The 18,815-nt window shown below is 42.2% G+C and overlaps 1 protein-coding gene across 3 annotated transcripts in view; it reads right to left on the reverse strand.

The window, feature by feature from the left end:
- LOC137302085 (CD209 antigen-like protein E) overlaps positions 1 to 18,815 on the reverse strand; it is a 57,414-nt gene that overhangs the window by 24,942 nt on the left and 13,657 nt on the right. Inside the window, exons 3-5 of one of the 3 annotated variants that reach the window (XM_067971770.1) lie at positions 12,852 to 12,947; positions 7,458 to 7,565; positions 2,785 to 2,936 (exon numbers count right to left, since the gene is read on the reverse strand). In XM_067971770.1, coding sequence (XP_067827871.1) covers positions 2,785 to 2,936; positions 7,458 to 7,565; positions 12,852 to 12,947 — 356 coding nt within the window. Of the gene's footprint in view, positions 1 to 2,784; positions 2,970 to 7,457; positions 7,566 to 12,851; positions 12,948 to 18,815 lie in introns of all 3 variants that reach the window. The other 2 variants (XM_067971769.1, XM_067971771.1) reach the window with 2 other exon arrangements.

The following is an 18,815-nucleotide window of genomic DNA, read 5'->3' on the forward strand; positions in this document are numbered from 1 at the left end:
ATTAATAATTTTAAATCTGAGATCGATAGATTTTTGCTAGCCAAGAGTATTAAGGGATTATGGAGCCAAGGCGGGTGGATGGAGTTAGGATACAGATCAGCCATGATCTCATTGAATGGCGGAACAGGCTCCAGTGGTTGAATGGCCTACACCTGTTCCTATGTTTTCTAGTCTCTCCATGCAACTGAATTCCCGCATTCCTGGTACCATTCTAGTAAATATCCTCTTCACCCTCTCTAAGGCCTTGATATCCTTTCTAAAGTGTGGTACTCAGAATTGAACATAATACGCCAGCTGGGACCTAACTAGTGATTTATAAAGGTTTAACAGAACTTCCATGCTTTTGTATTCTATGCCTCTGTTTATAAAATCCAGGATCCCATATGCTTTTTTAACAGCCTTCTTAACTTGTCCTGCCATCTTCAAAAGATCCCCAGGTCTCTCTGTTCCTGCACCCCCTCCAAAATTGTACCATTTAGTTTATATTGTCTCTTCTCATTCTTCCCACCAAAATGTATCACTTCACACTTCTCTGCTTTAAATTGTCTCTGCCATGTGTCCACCCATTTCACCAGTCTCTCTCTGTCCTCCTGAAGCCTTTTACTATCATCGTCACTATTTACTACATTTTCGAGTTTCATGTCATCTGCAAACGTTGAAATTATATCCTGTATACACGAGTCCAGGTCATTAATATAGATCAAAAAGAGCAGTGGTTCTGATAACGACCCCTGGGGGACATGGCTGTGTACTTCACTCCAGTCTGGAAAACAACCATTCACCAATACTCTCTACTTTTGTCTCTTAGCCAATTTTGCATCCAAGCTGCCACTGCCCCTTTAATCCCATGGACTTCAATTTTGCTAACAAGTCTATTATGCGGTACTTTATCAAACACCTTTTGAAAGTCCAGATACACCACATCAACCACACTACCCTCATCAACCCTCTCCGGTACTTCATCAAAGAACTCAATCGAGTTAGTCAAACAGTATTTGAGTTTAACAAATCCGGGCAGTCTGTCATTTATTAACCCATATTTTTCCAAGTGACAATTAATTTTGTCTCAGATTATTGTCTCTAAAAGTTTCCCCACCACCGTCATTAGGCTGACAGGCCTGTAGATACCGGGTTTATCCCTCTCCCCTTTTTTGAACAGGCGTGTAACATTTGCAATCCTCCAGCACCACTCCCCTATCCAAGGAGGATTGAAAGATTGTGGCTAGAGCCTCAGCTATTTCCACCCTTACATCCCTCAGCATCCGAGGATGCATCCCATCCAGACCAGGTGACTTTTCTACTTTCAGTGCTGCCAACCTTTTCAGCATCTCCTCTTTATCTATTTTTATCCTATCCAATTTCCCTACTATCTCCTTCTTTACTGTGACATTGGCAGCATCCTCCTCTTTAGTGAAGACAGATGGAAAGTACTCATTTAGTACCTCAGCCATGCCCTCTGCCTCCAAACGATGATCTACTTTTTGTACCCTAATCGGCCCTACCTTTCCTTTGACTGCCCTTTTAGTATTTATATGTTTACAAAAGACTTTTGGGTTCCATTTTATGTTGTCCGCTAATCTATTCTCATACACTCTCTTTGCCCCTCTTATGTTCTCCTCTGGTTTAACATTTCATCTGAAAGACGTTACCTCCGACAGTGTAGCACTCCCTCAGTACTGTACAGGAGTATCAGACTGGATTCCGTGTTCACGTCTCTAGAGTGGGACTTAAACCAATGAACTTTCAACTTCGAGGCGATAGTGCTAACTCTGAGCTAAGGCTGGAACCGAAAATTCGGAGAGACCTGAGGAGTCCACGGTTTTAGATCTTGCGGATAATGAGCATGACCACAAGGAGATGATGACCCTTGATTTAAACCCAGTGCAGATTGATAGAGCGGAGGGAAGAAGAATGTACGGGTCATCGAGGTAAGAGGAAGAAGAGATGAATAACTGTAAATATATTGACACAATAGAAGACAAAAGAAAGGCTACAACGCAGAGAGACAGAGATAGAGAAGGAGGTAGAAATAGAGACAGTGGCAGATAGACTACACAACAGAATGGTCTTCTCTTTATAAGGCAATAGGCTCCTGCTAGGATCCTCTTATTAGTTAGTTAGAAAATAAGTTTGTGTGTGAGCACGTGTGTGAGAGAGCGTACCAATGTCTGTCTGAGTGTATGAGCGTGTGTGTGTGACTGAGTGCTTGAGTGTGTGAGTGAGACTGCTTGAGTGTGAGTGTGTGTGTGTGTGTGAGAGTGCATAAGTGTGAGTGTGAGAATCAACCGTGTGTAACACTGGAACTCTTAACTTTGTTTTGTACGACCCTACAGGAAGTGAGAGCGCAAAATCATTGGCAGTGTGAAAATACCGGGGGATAAATTCCTCTTGCGCGGTGGCACAAACCGAGTGATAGTGAATCGGCCGCCCGTTTCACGCCACGCTCGTTTCACACCCCGCCATTGAAGACGATGGAAATGAAAACACTACTGCTAAGCCGAATTAATTCCTCACCATGCCGAGGGAGTCTACGGGATGATATTTGACCTGCCGCCAGTCCTGAGCACCCGTTATAGACACCGCCCGATACCACTCAGATGGTGAAGACAAAATCTACCCAGTGGGGAAATTCCACTTCTTTGCTCCTGTGCACACAGTTCTTCATCCATTTATTTAATGAAATCAAACATCGCAGGCTGACGAGTACAGGATCGAAATATCTACCCCATAATCATTGGTCTAATTAAAGTGATATTATATTCTCACGGTACGATGAACTCTCACCTGTTCCTCTTGACTAGTGATCACCACAAGATGGGATTTATTCCCACTGCAATACTTGGCACTTGCAGTCCAATTTCGTCGTTCAGTTGAAAAAAAGTAACAACTTCCGTTAAAAAACTTCCATTCCTTTGGACAAAATATCTCATCACACTCTGTAAGACAACAGGTTTTGTTGGCATATTTCACTAGAGATAGAGAAACAATTGGATTATATAGAGCGATAGATAGAGAGAGAAATAGATGGGCAGATAGAAATGAACCCTAGTGCTTGATTTGCCTTTTTTAAAGCCTTATTAACCTGCGTTGTTACTTTTAATGATTTGTGTATCTGTACCCCGTGATCCCTTTGCTCCTCTATCCCATTTAGACTCTGATTATGCAAGCAGTATGTGGCCTCCTTATTCTTCCTACCAAAATGCATCACCTCACACTTACCAATATTGAAATTCATTTGCTAATTACATGCCAATTCTGCACGTTTATTAATGTTCTCTTACATTTTGATGCATTTTTCCTTTGTATTAACTACACCCCCCAATTTGGTTCATCCGCAAATTTTGAGATTGTACTTCCAATTCCCGAATCCCTGTGGAACACCACTTCCAACCTTTTGCCAGTCTGAGTAGCTACCCTTAACTGCTGCTCTGTTTTCTGTTTCGTACCAACTTGCTATTCATTCTGCTACCTGTCCCGTGGCTCTACCTGCTCTGACCTTAGCCATGAGTCTACAATGTGGCACCTTATCAAAGGCCTTTTGGAAATCCAAATATATTACATCCACTAAATTACCTTTGTCTACTCTTTCTGTTACTTCTTCGAAGAATTCAATAAGGTTGGTCAAGCATGACTTTCCCTTCTGAAATCCGTGCTGACTATTCTTTATTATATTTTCATTCTCCAGATGTCTTTCTATTACATCTTCAAGTAAAGATTCCATTATCTTTCCTACCACCAGCGTTAAGCTAACTGGTCTATAGTTGCCTGGACTTATTCCATTTACCTTTTTAAATATAGGAATAACATTAACTGTCTCCCAGTCCTCTGGCACTACTCCTTTTTCTAGTGAATTTATATATATGTAACAGTGCCTCTGCTATCTCCTCCCTAACATCTTTTAATATTCGCCGATGCAATCCATCCAGACCAGGGGTCTTATCCTCCCTAAGTTTAATTAGTTTATCAATTAACTCACCCCTTTCTATCTGAAGTGTTTAAATATCTTTTTCGACTTCTTCTAATGTCCTGTCCACCTTGTTAGTTTCCCTGGTAAATACGGAGGCAATGTAACTACTCAATATTTCTGTCATTTTGCTGTCATTACCTGTGAGTTTATCTTGTGCATCCCTTAGTGGCCCTATCCCTATTCTGTTTTTCCTTTTGTTATTTATGTGCCTGTAGAATACTTTACTATTTGTTTTTATATTTTTTGATAAATTAATCTCGCAGTTCCTCTTTGCTTTCCTAATTGTTTTGTTTTACTTATTTCCTAACCTCTTCGTATTCCCTTTTGTCATCCTCTCCTTCATTGTCTATGTCATTTGTGTATGCATGTTTCTTTAGTTTCAATTTTACCCTTATTTCTTTATTCATCCATGGTGTTTCATTACTGGCGAGTTTGTTCTTGCTTTTCAGAGGTATATATTTCTCCTGAACTCTATTGATCACCGTTTTGATTTTCAGAGGTATATATTTCTCCTGAACTCTATTGATCACCGTTTTGATTATTACCCACTGCTGTCCCATTTCTTTGTCTGTCTAATTTTTTTCCAGTTTACCTTCCGTAGTTCCACTCCCATCCCCTCAAAACTCGCTTTTTTTCCAGTCAATTACTTTGGCCTTTGTCTTATTATGTCTTTCTCAATCATTACTTTAAACTTTATTATGTTATGATCATTATTGCCAAGATAGAACCATAGAATCATTACAGCACAAAAGGAGGCCATTTGGCCCATCGAGCCAGTGCTGGATCTTTGTAAGAGCAATCCAGTTAGTCCGATTCCCCCGCTCTTTCCCCGCAGCCCTGCAAATTATTTCCCTTCAAGTATTTGTCCAATTCCTTTTTGAAAACCACAATTGAATTTGCTTCCACTACCCTTTCTGGCAGTGCATTCCGGATCATAACTATTCGCTGAGTAAAAATAAATTTCCTCATGTCGCCTTTGGTTCTTTTGCCAATCACCTTAAATCTCTGGCTCTGGCTCTTGACCCTTCTGCCAATGGGAACAGTTTCTCTCTATTTACTTTATCTAAACACTTCATGATTTTGAACACTTCTATCAAATCTCCTCTCAACCGTCTCTGTTCTAAGGAGAACAACCCCAGCTTCTCCAGTCTATCCACGTAACTGAAGTCCCTCATCCCTGGAACCATTCTGGTAAATCTTTTCTGCACCCTCTCTAAGGCCTTCACATCGTTCCTAAAGGGCGGTGCCCAGAATTGTACACAATACTTCAGTTGTGGCCGAACCAGTATTTAATAAAGTTTCAACTTAACTCCGTTGCTTTTATACTCTTTGCCTCTGTTCATAAGCTCAGGATCCCGTATGCATTTTTAACTGCTTTCTCAACCTGTCCTGCCACCTTCAAAGATTTGTTCACATATACCCCCAAGTATCCCTGTTCCTGCACCCCCTTTAGAATTGTACCATTTAGTTTATATTGCCTCTCCTTGTTCTTCCTGACAAAATGTATCACTTCGCACTTCACTGCATTAAATTTCACCTGTCTTGTTTCCGTCCATCCCACCAGCCTGTCTATGTCCTCTTGAAGTCTATTACTCTCCTCCTCACTGTTTACTACACTTACAAGTTTTGTGCCAAGCGTAAATTTTGAAATTGTGTCCTGTACACCCAAGTCCAGGTCATTAATATATCAACAAAAGCAGTGGTCCTAGAACCGACCCCTGGGGAACAACACTGTACATCTTCCTCCAGTCCGAAAACTGTTCACCATTATTCTCCATTTCCTGTCACTTAGCCAATTTCGTATCCATGCTGCCACTGCCTCTTTTATTCCATGGGTATCAATTTTGCTGACAAGCCTATTATCTGACACTTTATCAAATGCCTTTTGAAAGTCCATATACACAACATCAATCGCATTGCCCTCATCAACCCTCTCTGTTACCTCATCAAAAAACTCAAATCAAGTTGGTTAAACACGATTTGCCTTTAGCAAATCCGTGTTGGCTTTCCTTAATTAATCCACACTTGTCCAAGTGACTATCAATTTTGTCCCGGATTATCGTCTCTAAATGTTCCCTACCACCGAGGTTAAAATGACTGGCCTGTCTTAGCCGGGTATATATTTACACCCTTTTTTGAACGAGGGTGTAACATTTGTGTGTTGTGAACATTGTAAGATGTTCCCCAATTCTTACTTTCCTTATCTGTTCTAGTTCATTTCCCATTAGTAGATCCAGCAGCGATTCCTCTCTTGTTGGGCTTCTCACATACTGGATAAGAAAGGAGTCCTGTACACACTGTAAAAACTCTATTCCCCTTTCTCCTTTCCCTGCCTCTCTTCTTGCCAGTTTATTTAGGGGTAGTTGAAATCTCCCATCATTATTATTCGATGCTTTTTATTCATTTCATAGATTTGCGTACATATTTCTTCCTCCACTTCCCTTCCACTATTAGGTGGTCTGTAGAATACCCCTATTAACGTGATCGATCCCTTCTTATCCTTTGTCTCAATCCATAAGGATCTAGTTTCTATCCTAAAGTTACTTATGTCCCTTTTTTCTATTTCCATTATGTTGTCTCTAATTAGTATGGCTACCCCAAACCCTCCCACCTTCCTTCTCTCTCCTTTCTAAATACATTATACCCTGCAATATTTAACTGCCATTCCTGTTCCGTTTGTAACCATGTTTGAGTTATCCCTTTCACATCTGGCTCCTCGCTATGAATTATTGACTCCAATTCCCCCGTTTTATTTCGGACACTGTACACATTGCTGTACAGGCAATTTAATTTGTTTTCAGTAATTGTTCCCATCCCTTTGTTTCTAAGTCATTTTGCACTCATGTTCTGTAACTGTATTTGTTCCCTGACCGTTTGTTACTGATATTCCTTAACTTGGTCTGACCTTTTCTCTCATTTCCTATTTCTTTTTCCTTCAGACTTATGTTCTCTTCCCCAGATCCCTCCTCCCGTCCTACGAGTTTAAAGTCCTATTGATAGCCCTATGTATCCTTTCCGCTAGGACACTGTCTCATTCCGGTTCAGGTGGAGCCCATCCCAACGGTACAGCTCCTTCTTGTCCCAGTACTGGTGCCAGTGTCCCATGAAATGGAACCCCTCCTTCCCACCCCAGTCTTTCAGCCACACATTCACCTTCCTGATCTGTCTATCTCTATGCCAATTAACTCATGGCTCGTGTAGTAATCCCGGGGTAACCATCCTTGAGGTTCTGCTTTTTAATTTAGTTCCCAACTTCTGACATTCTCTTAGCAGGACCATATATACATACATACATACATACATAGATTGATAGATACATAGATGGATAATAGATAGACAGCCAGACAGACAAAAAAACAAGTTAATAACCAAATGGGTGTATATGTATGGATAAGGGAATGAATCGGTGGGGACATGGATGAGTGGCTGGTTACGTCAATAGGTGGAAGGATGAATAGATTCCTAAAATATGAATAATTATTATACATACCTGGAGCACGATTCTGATCACAAAACCTCATCCAAAGTTGCATGTATTTTTCCTGGAGGTGTATAAAATTGCCGTTCACTTTCTCAAGTTCCTTGTTAACGAAATAGCCTTAAAATAATGAGAAACTCTTTACAATGTCAAAAATAACTCACAATTAACGTGAAATAAACACGGAACCTAAGATAAACTATAAAACAAGCTTGGTGATATATTGGGGCAGAAATTGCTTGTAAAATTATTGTGAGCTCAGTAGCACTCTCCGTTGTTAGTGGTGAAATGGAGGAGCAAGTTTCAGTGTTCACAGATGCACAGTGAAGCGTGAAAATCCAGAACTTACTCCTACTGGTTCGCCGGCGATAAGACAGCTTTGAATTAAAGGTATATCGCCCGCTGCAATCAGAGAAATCATTGAAAATGCGCCAACTTGATTATCTGCCCAGCTGGAAATAAACTAATATCGCTACAAAACAGGTACGCTTAAAAATACCAGATCTAAACTAAGTTTTAACAGTGCAGTAAGTCTTAATGACTGCCAAACAACTAAAAATTAACTTTTAAAAATGTGGAGTCTCATTAGTCCTTATTTTCATAGTTTTTGGTCACTAAAAAAAAAACTTTATTGTTTTTACTTTTCCCTTCTGTCTCTTATTTAATTAAATTGTTTCTTACGCTCTCTTTTGTCGCTGATTATAACAATTCTACAATGATTTTAATGTTGCACCTTTCACTTCCTGGTTTTCAAGTTGGAAGGTAGAGCAGGAATCCCCTGGGGCCATCTCCCTCTCAAACAGATATTCTGCTTTGGATACTGTTGGGGGAGATGGCTTATCAGGGGAAAGCAGCAAGAGCCAAGTTTGGGGCACCACGGGTGGCTCTGCTGCACAGGAGGGGAGGAAGAAGAGTGGCAGGGCTATTGTGATAGGGGATTCAATTGTAAGGGGAATAGATAAACGTTTCTGCTGCCGCAAATGTGACTCCAGGATGGTATGTTACCTCCCTGGTGCTAGGGTCAAGGATGTCACTGAGCGGCTGCAGGGCATTCTGGAGAGGGAGGGTGAACAGCCAGTCGTCGTGGTCCATATTGGTACCAACGACATAGGTAAAAAAAGGGATAAGGTCCTGCAAGGTGAATTTAAGGAGTTAGGAGATAAATTAAAAAGCAGGACTTCAAAGGTAGTGATCTCAGGATTACTACCAGTGCCACATGCTAGTGAGTATAGGAACAGGAGAATAGACAGGATGAATGCGTGGCTGCAGGGATAGTGTAGGAGGGAGGGATTTAGATTCCTGGGACATTGGGACCGGTTCTGGGGAAGATGGGACCTGTACAAGCGGGACGGGTTACACCCGAGCAGGACCGGGACAAATGTCCTCGCGGGGGTGTTTGCTAGTGCTGTTGGGGAAGGTTTAAACTAGAGTGGCAGGGGGATGGGAACCTGAGCGGGGAGTCAGAAGGGAATAAAGTTGAGAGCAGCAAGAGAGGGGAATACCCAGGGGAAATTTATAATACAAATAGTTAAAAAACATTTGTTCAAGAACAAGTGAAGGGGAAAAGCGTAGAGCAGCGGAAAGAAAGTGTACTTTAGGCACAACAGATAAAATTAAAACTAGAAGGTGTAAGGTGATTAACCCAGCATCAAAGCTGAAGGTCAGGCTTGGGTGTAGCCCAACTAAGAATTCTATATACAAATGCACGGAGTATAAGGAATAAATTAAATGAACTACTGGTTCAAATTCAAATTGGAGGGTATGACATGATAGCTATTACTGAGACATGGCTGCAGGATGGTCAGGATTGGGATCTAAATATACCGGGTAAAAAGGTCTACAGGAGAGATAGGGAAAATGGAAGAGGGGGAGGAGTAGCCTCAATGACTGGAGATGAAATCACTTCAATGATAAAGGGGGATATAACGAGAGGTAAGCAGCCAACAGAGACCTTATGGGTTGAACTGAGAAATAGGAAAGGATCTAAGACTATAGTGGGAGTTGTATATAGGAGCCCTGGCAGCAGCTCTGAAGTGCTAGATTGTATAAATGCAGAGATTAGACAAGCGTGTAAGAAAGGCATAGTGGTCTTAATGGGGGACTTTAACATTCACATTGATTGGGAAAAGCAGACTAGCAACTGTCAGAAAGGTAGTGAATTTCTTGAGTGAGTCCAGGATAGTTTTCGACAGCAGTATGTCCTAGAGGCAACAAGGGGGCAAGCCATACTAGATTTAGTAATGAGTAATGAACCAGATTCAGTTAACAGCTTAACTGTGCGTGAACATCTATCCAATAGTGATCATAACATGATCGAGTTCAATGTAGTGTTTGAAAGGGAAAAAAGTGAATCAGCTGCTAAGATTCTAGACTTGGGCAAGGCCGACTTCAATGGGATGAGACAGAGACTGTCCACAGTAAACAGCAAATCTGTTAATGGGTAAAACGACTGACGATCAGTGGGAAATGTTTAAAGAAACATTTAACGTGATACAGAATCAGTTTATACCCCTGAGGGGCAAGAACTCTACTTGCCAAAAAAAACAGCCATGGACAGTATAAGACATAAGGAAAGGGCAGACAAAAAGGCAAAAATGGCACAGATCCTGGCGAATGGGAAAGATACAAAGATCAACAAAGGGTCACAAAACAGATAGTAAGGGTTATGAAAAGAAACTCGCAAGGGATATCAAAACCAATACGAAGAGCTTTTGTAGTTATATTAGGAAAAAGAGGGTGGTCAGGAGCAGTGTTGGCCCCTTAAAAACTAAAAGTGGGGATATTGTCATTGACAATGGGGAAATGGCGGACATGTTGAACAATTACTTTACGTCAGTATTTACAGTCGAAAAAGAGGATAGCATGCCGGAAATCCCAAGAAAACTAATATTGAATCGGGGACAGGGACTCGATAAAATTAACATAAGTAAAGCAACAGTAATGAGGAAAATAACAGCACAAAAGAGTGACAAATCCCCAGGACCAGATGGTTTCCATCCCAGGGTTTTAAAGGAAGTAGGTGAGCACATTGCGGATGCCCTAACTACAATCTTTCAAAGTTCTCTAGATTCAGGAACTGTCCCTCTAGATTGGAAAATTGCACATGTCACTCCGCTTTTTAAGAAAGGAGAGAGAGAGAAACCGGGGAATTATAGACCAGTTAGCCAAACATCTGTTGTGGGGAAAATGCTGGAGTCTATAATTAAGGATAGGATGACTGAACACCTCGAGAATTTTCAGTTAATCAGAGAGAGCCAGCATGGATTTGTGAAAGGTAGGTCGTGCCTGACAAACCTGATTGAATTTTTTGAAGAGGTGACTAAAGTAGTGGACAGGGGAATGTCAATGGATGTTATTTATATGGACTTCCAGAAGGCATTTGATAAGGTCCCACATAAGAGATTGTTAGCTAAGATAGAAGCCCATGGAATCGAGGGAAAGGTACGGACTTAGGCTGAGCGAAAGGTGACAGAGAGTAGGGATAATTGGAAGGTACTCACATTGGCAGGATGTGACGAGTGGAGTCCCGCAGGGATCTGTCTTGGGGCCTCAATTATTCACAATATTTATTAACGACTTAGATGAAGGCATAGAAAGTATCATATCTAAGTTTGCCGATGACACAAAGATTGGTGGCATTGTAAGCAGTGTAGATGAAAACGTAAAATTACAAAGCGATATTGATAGATTAGGTGAATGGGCAAAACTGTGGCAAATGGAATTCAATGTAGACAAATGTGAGGTCATCCACTTTGGATCAAAAAAGGATTGAACAGGGTACTTTCTAAATGGTAAAAAGTTAAAAACAGTGGATGTCCAAAGGGACTTAGGGGTTCAGGTACATAGATCATTGAAGTGTCATGAACAGGTGCAGAAAATAATCAGTAAGGCTAATGGAATGCTGGCCTTTATATCTTGAGGACTAGAGTACAAGGGGGCAGAAGTTATGCTGCAGCTATACAAAACCCTGGTTAGACCGCACCTGGAGTACTGTGAGCAGTTCTGGGCACCGCACCTTCGGAAGGACATATTGGCCTTGGAGGGAGTGCAGCGTAGGTTTACTAGAATGATACCCGGACTTCAAGGGTTAAGTTACGAGGAGAGATTACACAAATTGGGGTTGTATTCTCTGGAGTTTTGAAGGTTAAGGGGTGATCTGATCGAAGTTTATAAGATATTAAGGGGAACAGATAGGGTGGATAGAGAGAAACTATTTCCGCTGGTTGGGGATTCTAGGAGTAGGGGGCACAGTCTAAAAATTAGAGCCAGACCTTTCAGGAGCGAGATTAGAAAACATTTCTACACACAAAGGGTTGTAGAAGTTTGGAACTCTCTTCCGCAAACGGCAATTGATACTAGCTCAATTGCTAAATTTAAATGTGAGATAGATAGCTTTTTGGAAACCAAAGGTATTAAGGGGTATGGGCCAAAGGCAGGTATATGGAGTGAGATCACAGATCAACCATGATCTTATCAAATGGCGGAGCAGGCACGAGGGGCTGAATGGCCTACTCCTGTTCCTAAGTTCCTAAGTCTGCAGAGAGAGTCACGCGACTTGACAAAAGTGCTGTGATCTGACAGGGCGAGGGGAGAGATCGACCCTCTTGCTTCTCCCAGGGTCGGAGCTTCGCTTGAACTGACGCTGGACTCTTCTCCACTTCCTATTCGAGGAAGTGCCCGAAGAAAAGACGGCGGTAAGTTAGAGGGTTCGTATAAATCTATGGAGCGGCGAGCGCTGTTGGTTCGCCGCTCCGAGCAATTTCTGCTCCAAAGCTTCACTGTTTCTGAAATCCTTTGAAATTATATAACATTGCAAATATTGAGAGGCATTTGTGGACTTCAATAATACGATAGCAACAGTTGGAAAATGTTGTGGGGAAAAACTGTATCTCGAGACTTTACATTGCTTCTAACCTGCTTTACAGGACACTGTAATGAAGATGATAATCTGCATCTAACCCGTGCTCTACCTGATAAGGAACGATTGTTGAGGAAATTTATTCCATATTAAATCTGAAGTGTATCAGTCTGGGACGCATTTCACAGGGAAACTGTTTGGATCGAACATGTGGTGTAGTGCCCTGGGAGTGTTTGATGGAGCAGTGTAGAGGGAGCTTTACTCTGTAATTCGTGCTGCAGCTGAGCTAGAAGTGTTTGATGGGACAGTGTAGAGACAGCTTTACTCTGTATCTAACCCGCAATGTACCTGCCCTGAGAATATTTGATGGGTTAGTGTAGAGGGAGCTTTACTCTGTATCTAACCTGTGCTGTACATTTCCTGGGATTATTTTGATGGGATAGAGACAGCTCTAATGATCCCTCCTCCCCCGTTGGGCCAACAGTGTGAACCAGGATGAATTAGGAATGAGTGATGAAGAGAAAAATAATAAAATTAATTTTACTGACCAGTTATTATTTGTGAAACAAGTGCTGCTTTTAGAGCAGAACAGATGACCAGAAGGACTATTGCCAGCACTTTCCAGGAGGCAGGTTTCTTGGTATCTAAAATTAGAAATGGTTTGACGAATGAAAAAATACAACAAATACTGGAACGTACACGGCTCTGGGCTGATCATTTAAATCAAAGGAGTTTAGGAAACTTTCAAGAGCAACTAAAATAATTAGCATCAGAAATAATTTGTTGGTGACGCGTATCACAAACTATTTGTGTGAAGGAGGAAGTGAGCACTGAACTTATCATTTAAAGGCCATGGATTTGGTAATCAGGAAATGTTTTGTCCCGTATTGAGAGACGGTGTTTGATGAAGGACAGTTGAAGTATTTGGGTGTGAGGAGTTTATGATTTTCGGGAATGCTGGGGATACTGGGCTTGATCTGTTTGGAAAAAGCCCAGGGGGTAATTTTAACTTTTAGCGATGGTGTAAAACGGGTGATATCAGATCCACCGCCCATTATACTCCCGCCCATTTTACATCATCGCTGAAATTTAAAATGACCCCCCAGACTTCGAGATATTGGGGTACATTGTCAACTTGCCACTCGGGCGTAAGTTGAAAAGGGGTGATTTTAACCCACGTCACCCGGCGTAGTTCACCTTCTGTCCTCTCTGCTTATCCTCATGTGCCTCGGTCACATTCTCCCCTTCCCAGTTCACCGTAATGGGCCACAATTCACTGTAGCCAGCGAACAAACGGCGTCCATCGTTCATTAGACTTGCCTGTGCCCGTTCCGTTTCCATGAGCTTTTGTACAGCAAGTTGCTGTAAGTGAGAGAGCCAAACAGCGCGGCGCCCTCTGCAGGGCACGTGGGACCTCTGTGAACAGGACAAGCAACTGTGTATCTCCTTAATCAATCGGATTAAAGCATCGTTAATGAACAGTGCAGAGTCCGAACCAGGAAATGTAAGTTAGAATAGTGAATTCAATGTCAAATCAGTTACAGAAAGTGAAATAAAGAGGGAAATGAAAGATTGGACTAAGAGAGAGAAAAAAAGAGACAGAAAGAAAAAAGCAAAACAAAAATTTAATTAAAAAAAAAATCTCCAACAATTAACAGCTGAAAGAATGAGACTCCACACTGGTAAAAGTTAATTTTCAGTGCCAGAGAGGTAGATTGGCAGTAATTAAGATTTATCACACCATTAAAATCGGTACTTAGACTGAAATGGACAAGCCCTAACTTTCTGTGGTGAGTTTAGTTCCTATCACCCACACAAATACAGGAACTTCACGCTGTTCAATGTAACTGACAGTCAGACAGCGAGATGTTGTTTCGTGCTGCATCTCGGACAGCAACTTCCGGATTTTCGTGTTTAACACTCGAGGGTCGCTCTCCAGTCGGATCAGCAATTTGTTTTCGGTACTGTTCCTAAAATAATATTCTAAGGAATATCCACTGATGCGGACTCTTTAATCCCCTGCCACCCCATATGTTAAGGAAGAGTTTGCCAAGAGAAGTTGGGATTGTTCTCCTTAGAGCGGGGAAGGTTAAGGGGAGATTTGATAGAGGTGTTCAAAATCATGAGGTGTTTTGATAGAGTAAAGAAGGAGGAACTGTGTCCAGTGGTCAAAGGGTCGGTAACCAGAGGACGCAGATTTAAAGTAATTGGCAAAAGAGCCAGAGGTGAGTTGAGGAAAAATGTTTTTACGCAGCGAGTTTTTATGATCTGGAATGCACTGCCTGAAAAGGTGGTGGAAGTAATTTCAATAGTAACTTAAAAAATGGAATTGGATAAACACTTGAAGGGGAAAATTTTGCAGCGCTATAGGGAAAGAGCAGGGGAGAGGGACCAATTGGACAGCTCTTTCAAAGAGTCGGCACAGGCATGATGGGCCGAATGGCCTTCTTCTGTGCTGTATCATTCTATGATTTTGATCCAAGCATCTGCCCCTCACCTGCAGTTGCTGTGCGATTTGCACATAAACAACAGTGAGAGTCATTAACCTCACCATTATTCTGACAGTAAATTCTGACCGTAAATTCTGACCCATTACCTTTCTATTGCAATTTCTCAACTGCCAAGTTCACGCTCTCCCTTGTCTGGTTCATCTTCCCAGCTGTGCACATCACATCCTCACTCATCTGGCTTATCTTCACATCTGTCTACTGCACCACCTCATTTATCCAGTTCTGCTTTTCACACGCCAAGGAACATTGTCACTTTCCCAGTTCAGCTTATGTCCAGCTCACCTTCTCTCGTGTATTAGTTGCCCTTCAGAGATGTCCAGGTCATCCTCTCACCTGTGAAGTCCATACTCACTTTTGTCTAGTTCACCTTCTGAACATTTATGCCTCACCTTTTCATCCAACCAGTTCACCTTTTCACTTCTCTATGTCACCTTCCCACATACCTTTTCTCTTGTGTACTTCCATCTTCTCATCTGTGTATCTCACATTCGCACTTGTATGAGTAACTCACCTTCTCGTTCTCCTGCCAACCTATCAAATTCACCTCATCACCTGTTCAGTTCAGATTCCGGACTTACAAATTCACCTTCTCACTTGTATAGGCCTCCTCCTCCCTCATCTGTTTCACCTTCTCACTTTACTAATTCACTATCTCGCGTGTAGACCAACTGCCCTGTTCACCATCGCACTCGTCTTCTTCACCTTCTCACCTGCTAATTCACCTTTTTACTGTCTGGTTTATCTACTCACCTGAACAGTTCACATACTCACCTGTTAATTCACATTCTCACCTGCTTAGCTCATCATTTCACCAGCCTATTCAATCTTATCTCTTGTCTAGTTCACCTTCTTACCTGGCTAGTTCACTTTCTTACTTGTCTTGTTCAACTTCTCACTCATCCAGTTGACTTTCTAATTGGCCCCTTGGGTTGACAAGTTAACCGGTAGACTCACATCCAGTCACTCAGCCACTTTCTCCAGCATCGACCTAATCTAAAGATTTCAGCTAAGACTGTGGATTGGGTGAAGGAATTCCCACGAGTCATGTTCAATCACCCCAGAAATGCGATGCAGGATTACTCTGATGCGCCAGGTGATGGACATGAACAAGAAGATATGGTCATCAGATCTTCCGCTTCCAACAAAGCTTGGCTTGTATTAAACTTGCATCATTCCAATTCTCCTGTATACATCAGAGACTTGAACTGTCTCGCAAGCACACCAGGCAAACATTGATATACAGTGAACCAGTGGCGTCAATGCTTCATCTACTATATTCAGTGGTGTGACATAGGACGTTAGTCGCAGTTTGGGCATGTGGTCAGGCTTGACGGCACGCGGCACATCCAGGATACTCACAGCCTGTCGTCCGAAGACCTGGAAATGTTGCCTAAAAGTCTCAGAAGCACCTGGCTCTTTGATCGTTACAGCTGACCTCAGATCCCAGAATATAGGGCTCATCTCCGCCATGATGAGAGCTGAGGACTGAGAGAGTTGGAGACGTGCGATCCACCAAGCAACACTCCGAAAGAGCATGTTCCAATCACCATCGTGTTCACTTGCTGCATTGTCTAGTTCACCGTCTCAGCTGTGTAATTCACCTAGTCACCAGTCAAAGTTCATCTTCTTAGTTAATCTGGTTCAACATCTATTACATCTGATTCACTTTCCCACTTTTCGAGCTCACTTTCTCACCGGCCAAGTTTTTCTTCTCATGTGTATGATTCACCTTCTCATATGTGTGGGTCTCAAAATCAAATGTTTCGTTCACCTTCGCACCTGGTTAGTTTAGTTTAACGTTTATCTGGTCTCTTTCATCTTCTCACCTATCTGGGTCACCTTATCACCTGAATCATTAATCTATCCCCTGCCTCATTCACCGTCACACCTGAATCAATCATCTCTCACTTGTCTGGTTCACCCTCTCACCTAAATCGTTAATGTCTCACCTGCCTGGGTCACCATGTTACCTGTCCAGGTCACCGTCTCACCTGAATATTTAATCTCTCAATTGTCTTGTTCATTGTCTCACCCGTCTGGGTCACCGTTTCACCCGTCTGGGTCACCGTGTCACCTGTCTAGTTTGCCTTCTCATCTGTTTCCTTCATCTACTCACTTCTCTTCCTCACCTGTCAGTTGAGCTTTTCTCGTGTCCAGTTCACATTCTCCCCTATCTAGTAAACCTTTTCATCTGTCTATGGCACCTGATTATTTGTCTCGTTCCCTTTCTATCCTGTGTGGTTCACCCTGTAACCTATATTTTTCAGTATCACGTCAGACAGTACATTTACTGGATGATAAGCGGGTAGCAACATTATTGTTCTTAGAATCATAGTATGATACAGCACAGAAGGAGGCCATTCAGCCCATTTTGCCTGTGCCAGTTCTCTGAAAGAGCTACCAATTAGTCCCACTCTCCTGCTCTTTCCCTGTAGCCCTGCATTTTTTCCCTTTTAAATATATATCCAATTCCCTTTTGAAAGATACTATTGAATCTGCTTCCACCACCCTTTCAGGCAGTGCATTCCAGATCATAACATCTCACTGATTAAAAAAATGTCTCCTTATTCCCCACTGGCACTATTTTTGCCAATTATCTTCAGTGTCCTCTGGTTACCTTCCCTTCTGCCAATGGAAACCGTTTCTCCTTATCTACCCTACCAAAACTTTTGAACACCTCTATTAAATCTCACCTTAACCTTCTGTGTTCTCAGGAGAACAATCCCAGCTTCTCCAGCCTCTCGACATAACTGAATTCCCTCATCCCTGTAAACATTCGGGTAAATCTTCTCTGCACTCTCACCAAGGCTGTGACATCCTTTCTGAAATGTGGCGCCCAGAGTTGGACACAATACTCCAGCTGAGGTCTAACCAGTGATTTATAAATGTTTACCAGAACATCCTTGTTTTTGTACCTTTTCCCTTTATTAATAAATCAAAGGATTTTTTATGCTTTGTTAACAGCCTTATCGACTTGTCCTGCCACCTTCAAAGATTTGTGGAAGTGAACCCCCAGGTCTCTCTGTTCCTGCAAACCCTTTAAAATTTACTTTATGCTGCCTCTCCTTTTTCCTTCCAAAATGCATCACTTCACACTACTCTGAGTTCAAATTCATCTGCCTTGTGTCTGCCTCTTACACCGGTCAGTCTATGTCCTCCTGAGTCTCTTACTATCCTCCTCACTGTTTGCTACATTTCCAAGTTTTGTGTCATCCGCAAACTTTGAAATTATGCCCCCTTTACCCGTCCAGGTCATTAATGGCAAGAGAACCATGAGAAAAAACTTTTTACACAGTGAGTGGTTATGATCTGGAATGCACTACCTGAGGGGGCGGTGGAGGCAGATTCAATCGTGGCTTTCAAAAGGGGATTGGATAAGTACTTGAAGGGAAAAAAATTGCAAGGCTACCGTGATAGGGCAGGGGAGTGGGACTAGCTGGATTGCTCTTGCATAGAGCCAGCATGGACTCGACGGGCCAAATGGCCTCCTTCCATGCTGTAACCATTCTATGATTCTATGTATACCAAAAGAGCAGTGGTCCTAATACTGACCTCTGAGGGAGAACATCATAGACTGCCCTCCAGTTTGAAAAACATTGTTCACTATTGCTCTTTGCTTGTGTCTCTCGGCCAATTTTGTATCCATGCTGCCAGTGCCCCTTTAATCCCACGGGCTTGAATTTTGCGAACAAGTCTATTATGTGGCACTTTATCAAATGCCTTTTCAAAGTTCATATGTACCTCATCAACTGCACAACCTTCATCAAATATCTGTTATTTCCTCAAAGAATTCAATGAAGTTAGTCAGGCACGATTTTCCTTTAACACATCCGTGTTGGCTGTCATTATTTTTTTATTTGTTCATGGGATGTGGGCGTCGCTGGCAAGGCTGGCATTTATTACCCATCCCCAATTGCCCTTGAGAAGGTGGTGGTGAGCCGCCTTCTTGAACCGATGTAGTCCGTGTGGTGAAGGTTCTCCCACAGTGCTGTTAGGTAGCGA

The sequence above is a fragment of the Heptranchias perlo genome, chromosome 35 (genome assembly GCF_035084215.1).
Source record: "Heptranchias perlo isolate sHepPer1 chromosome 35, sHepPer1.hap1, whole genome shotgun sequence".
In the NCBI taxonomy this organism is placed as follows: Eukaryota; Metazoa; Chordata; class Chondrichthyes; order Hexanchiformes; family Hexanchidae; genus Heptranchias; species Heptranchias perlo.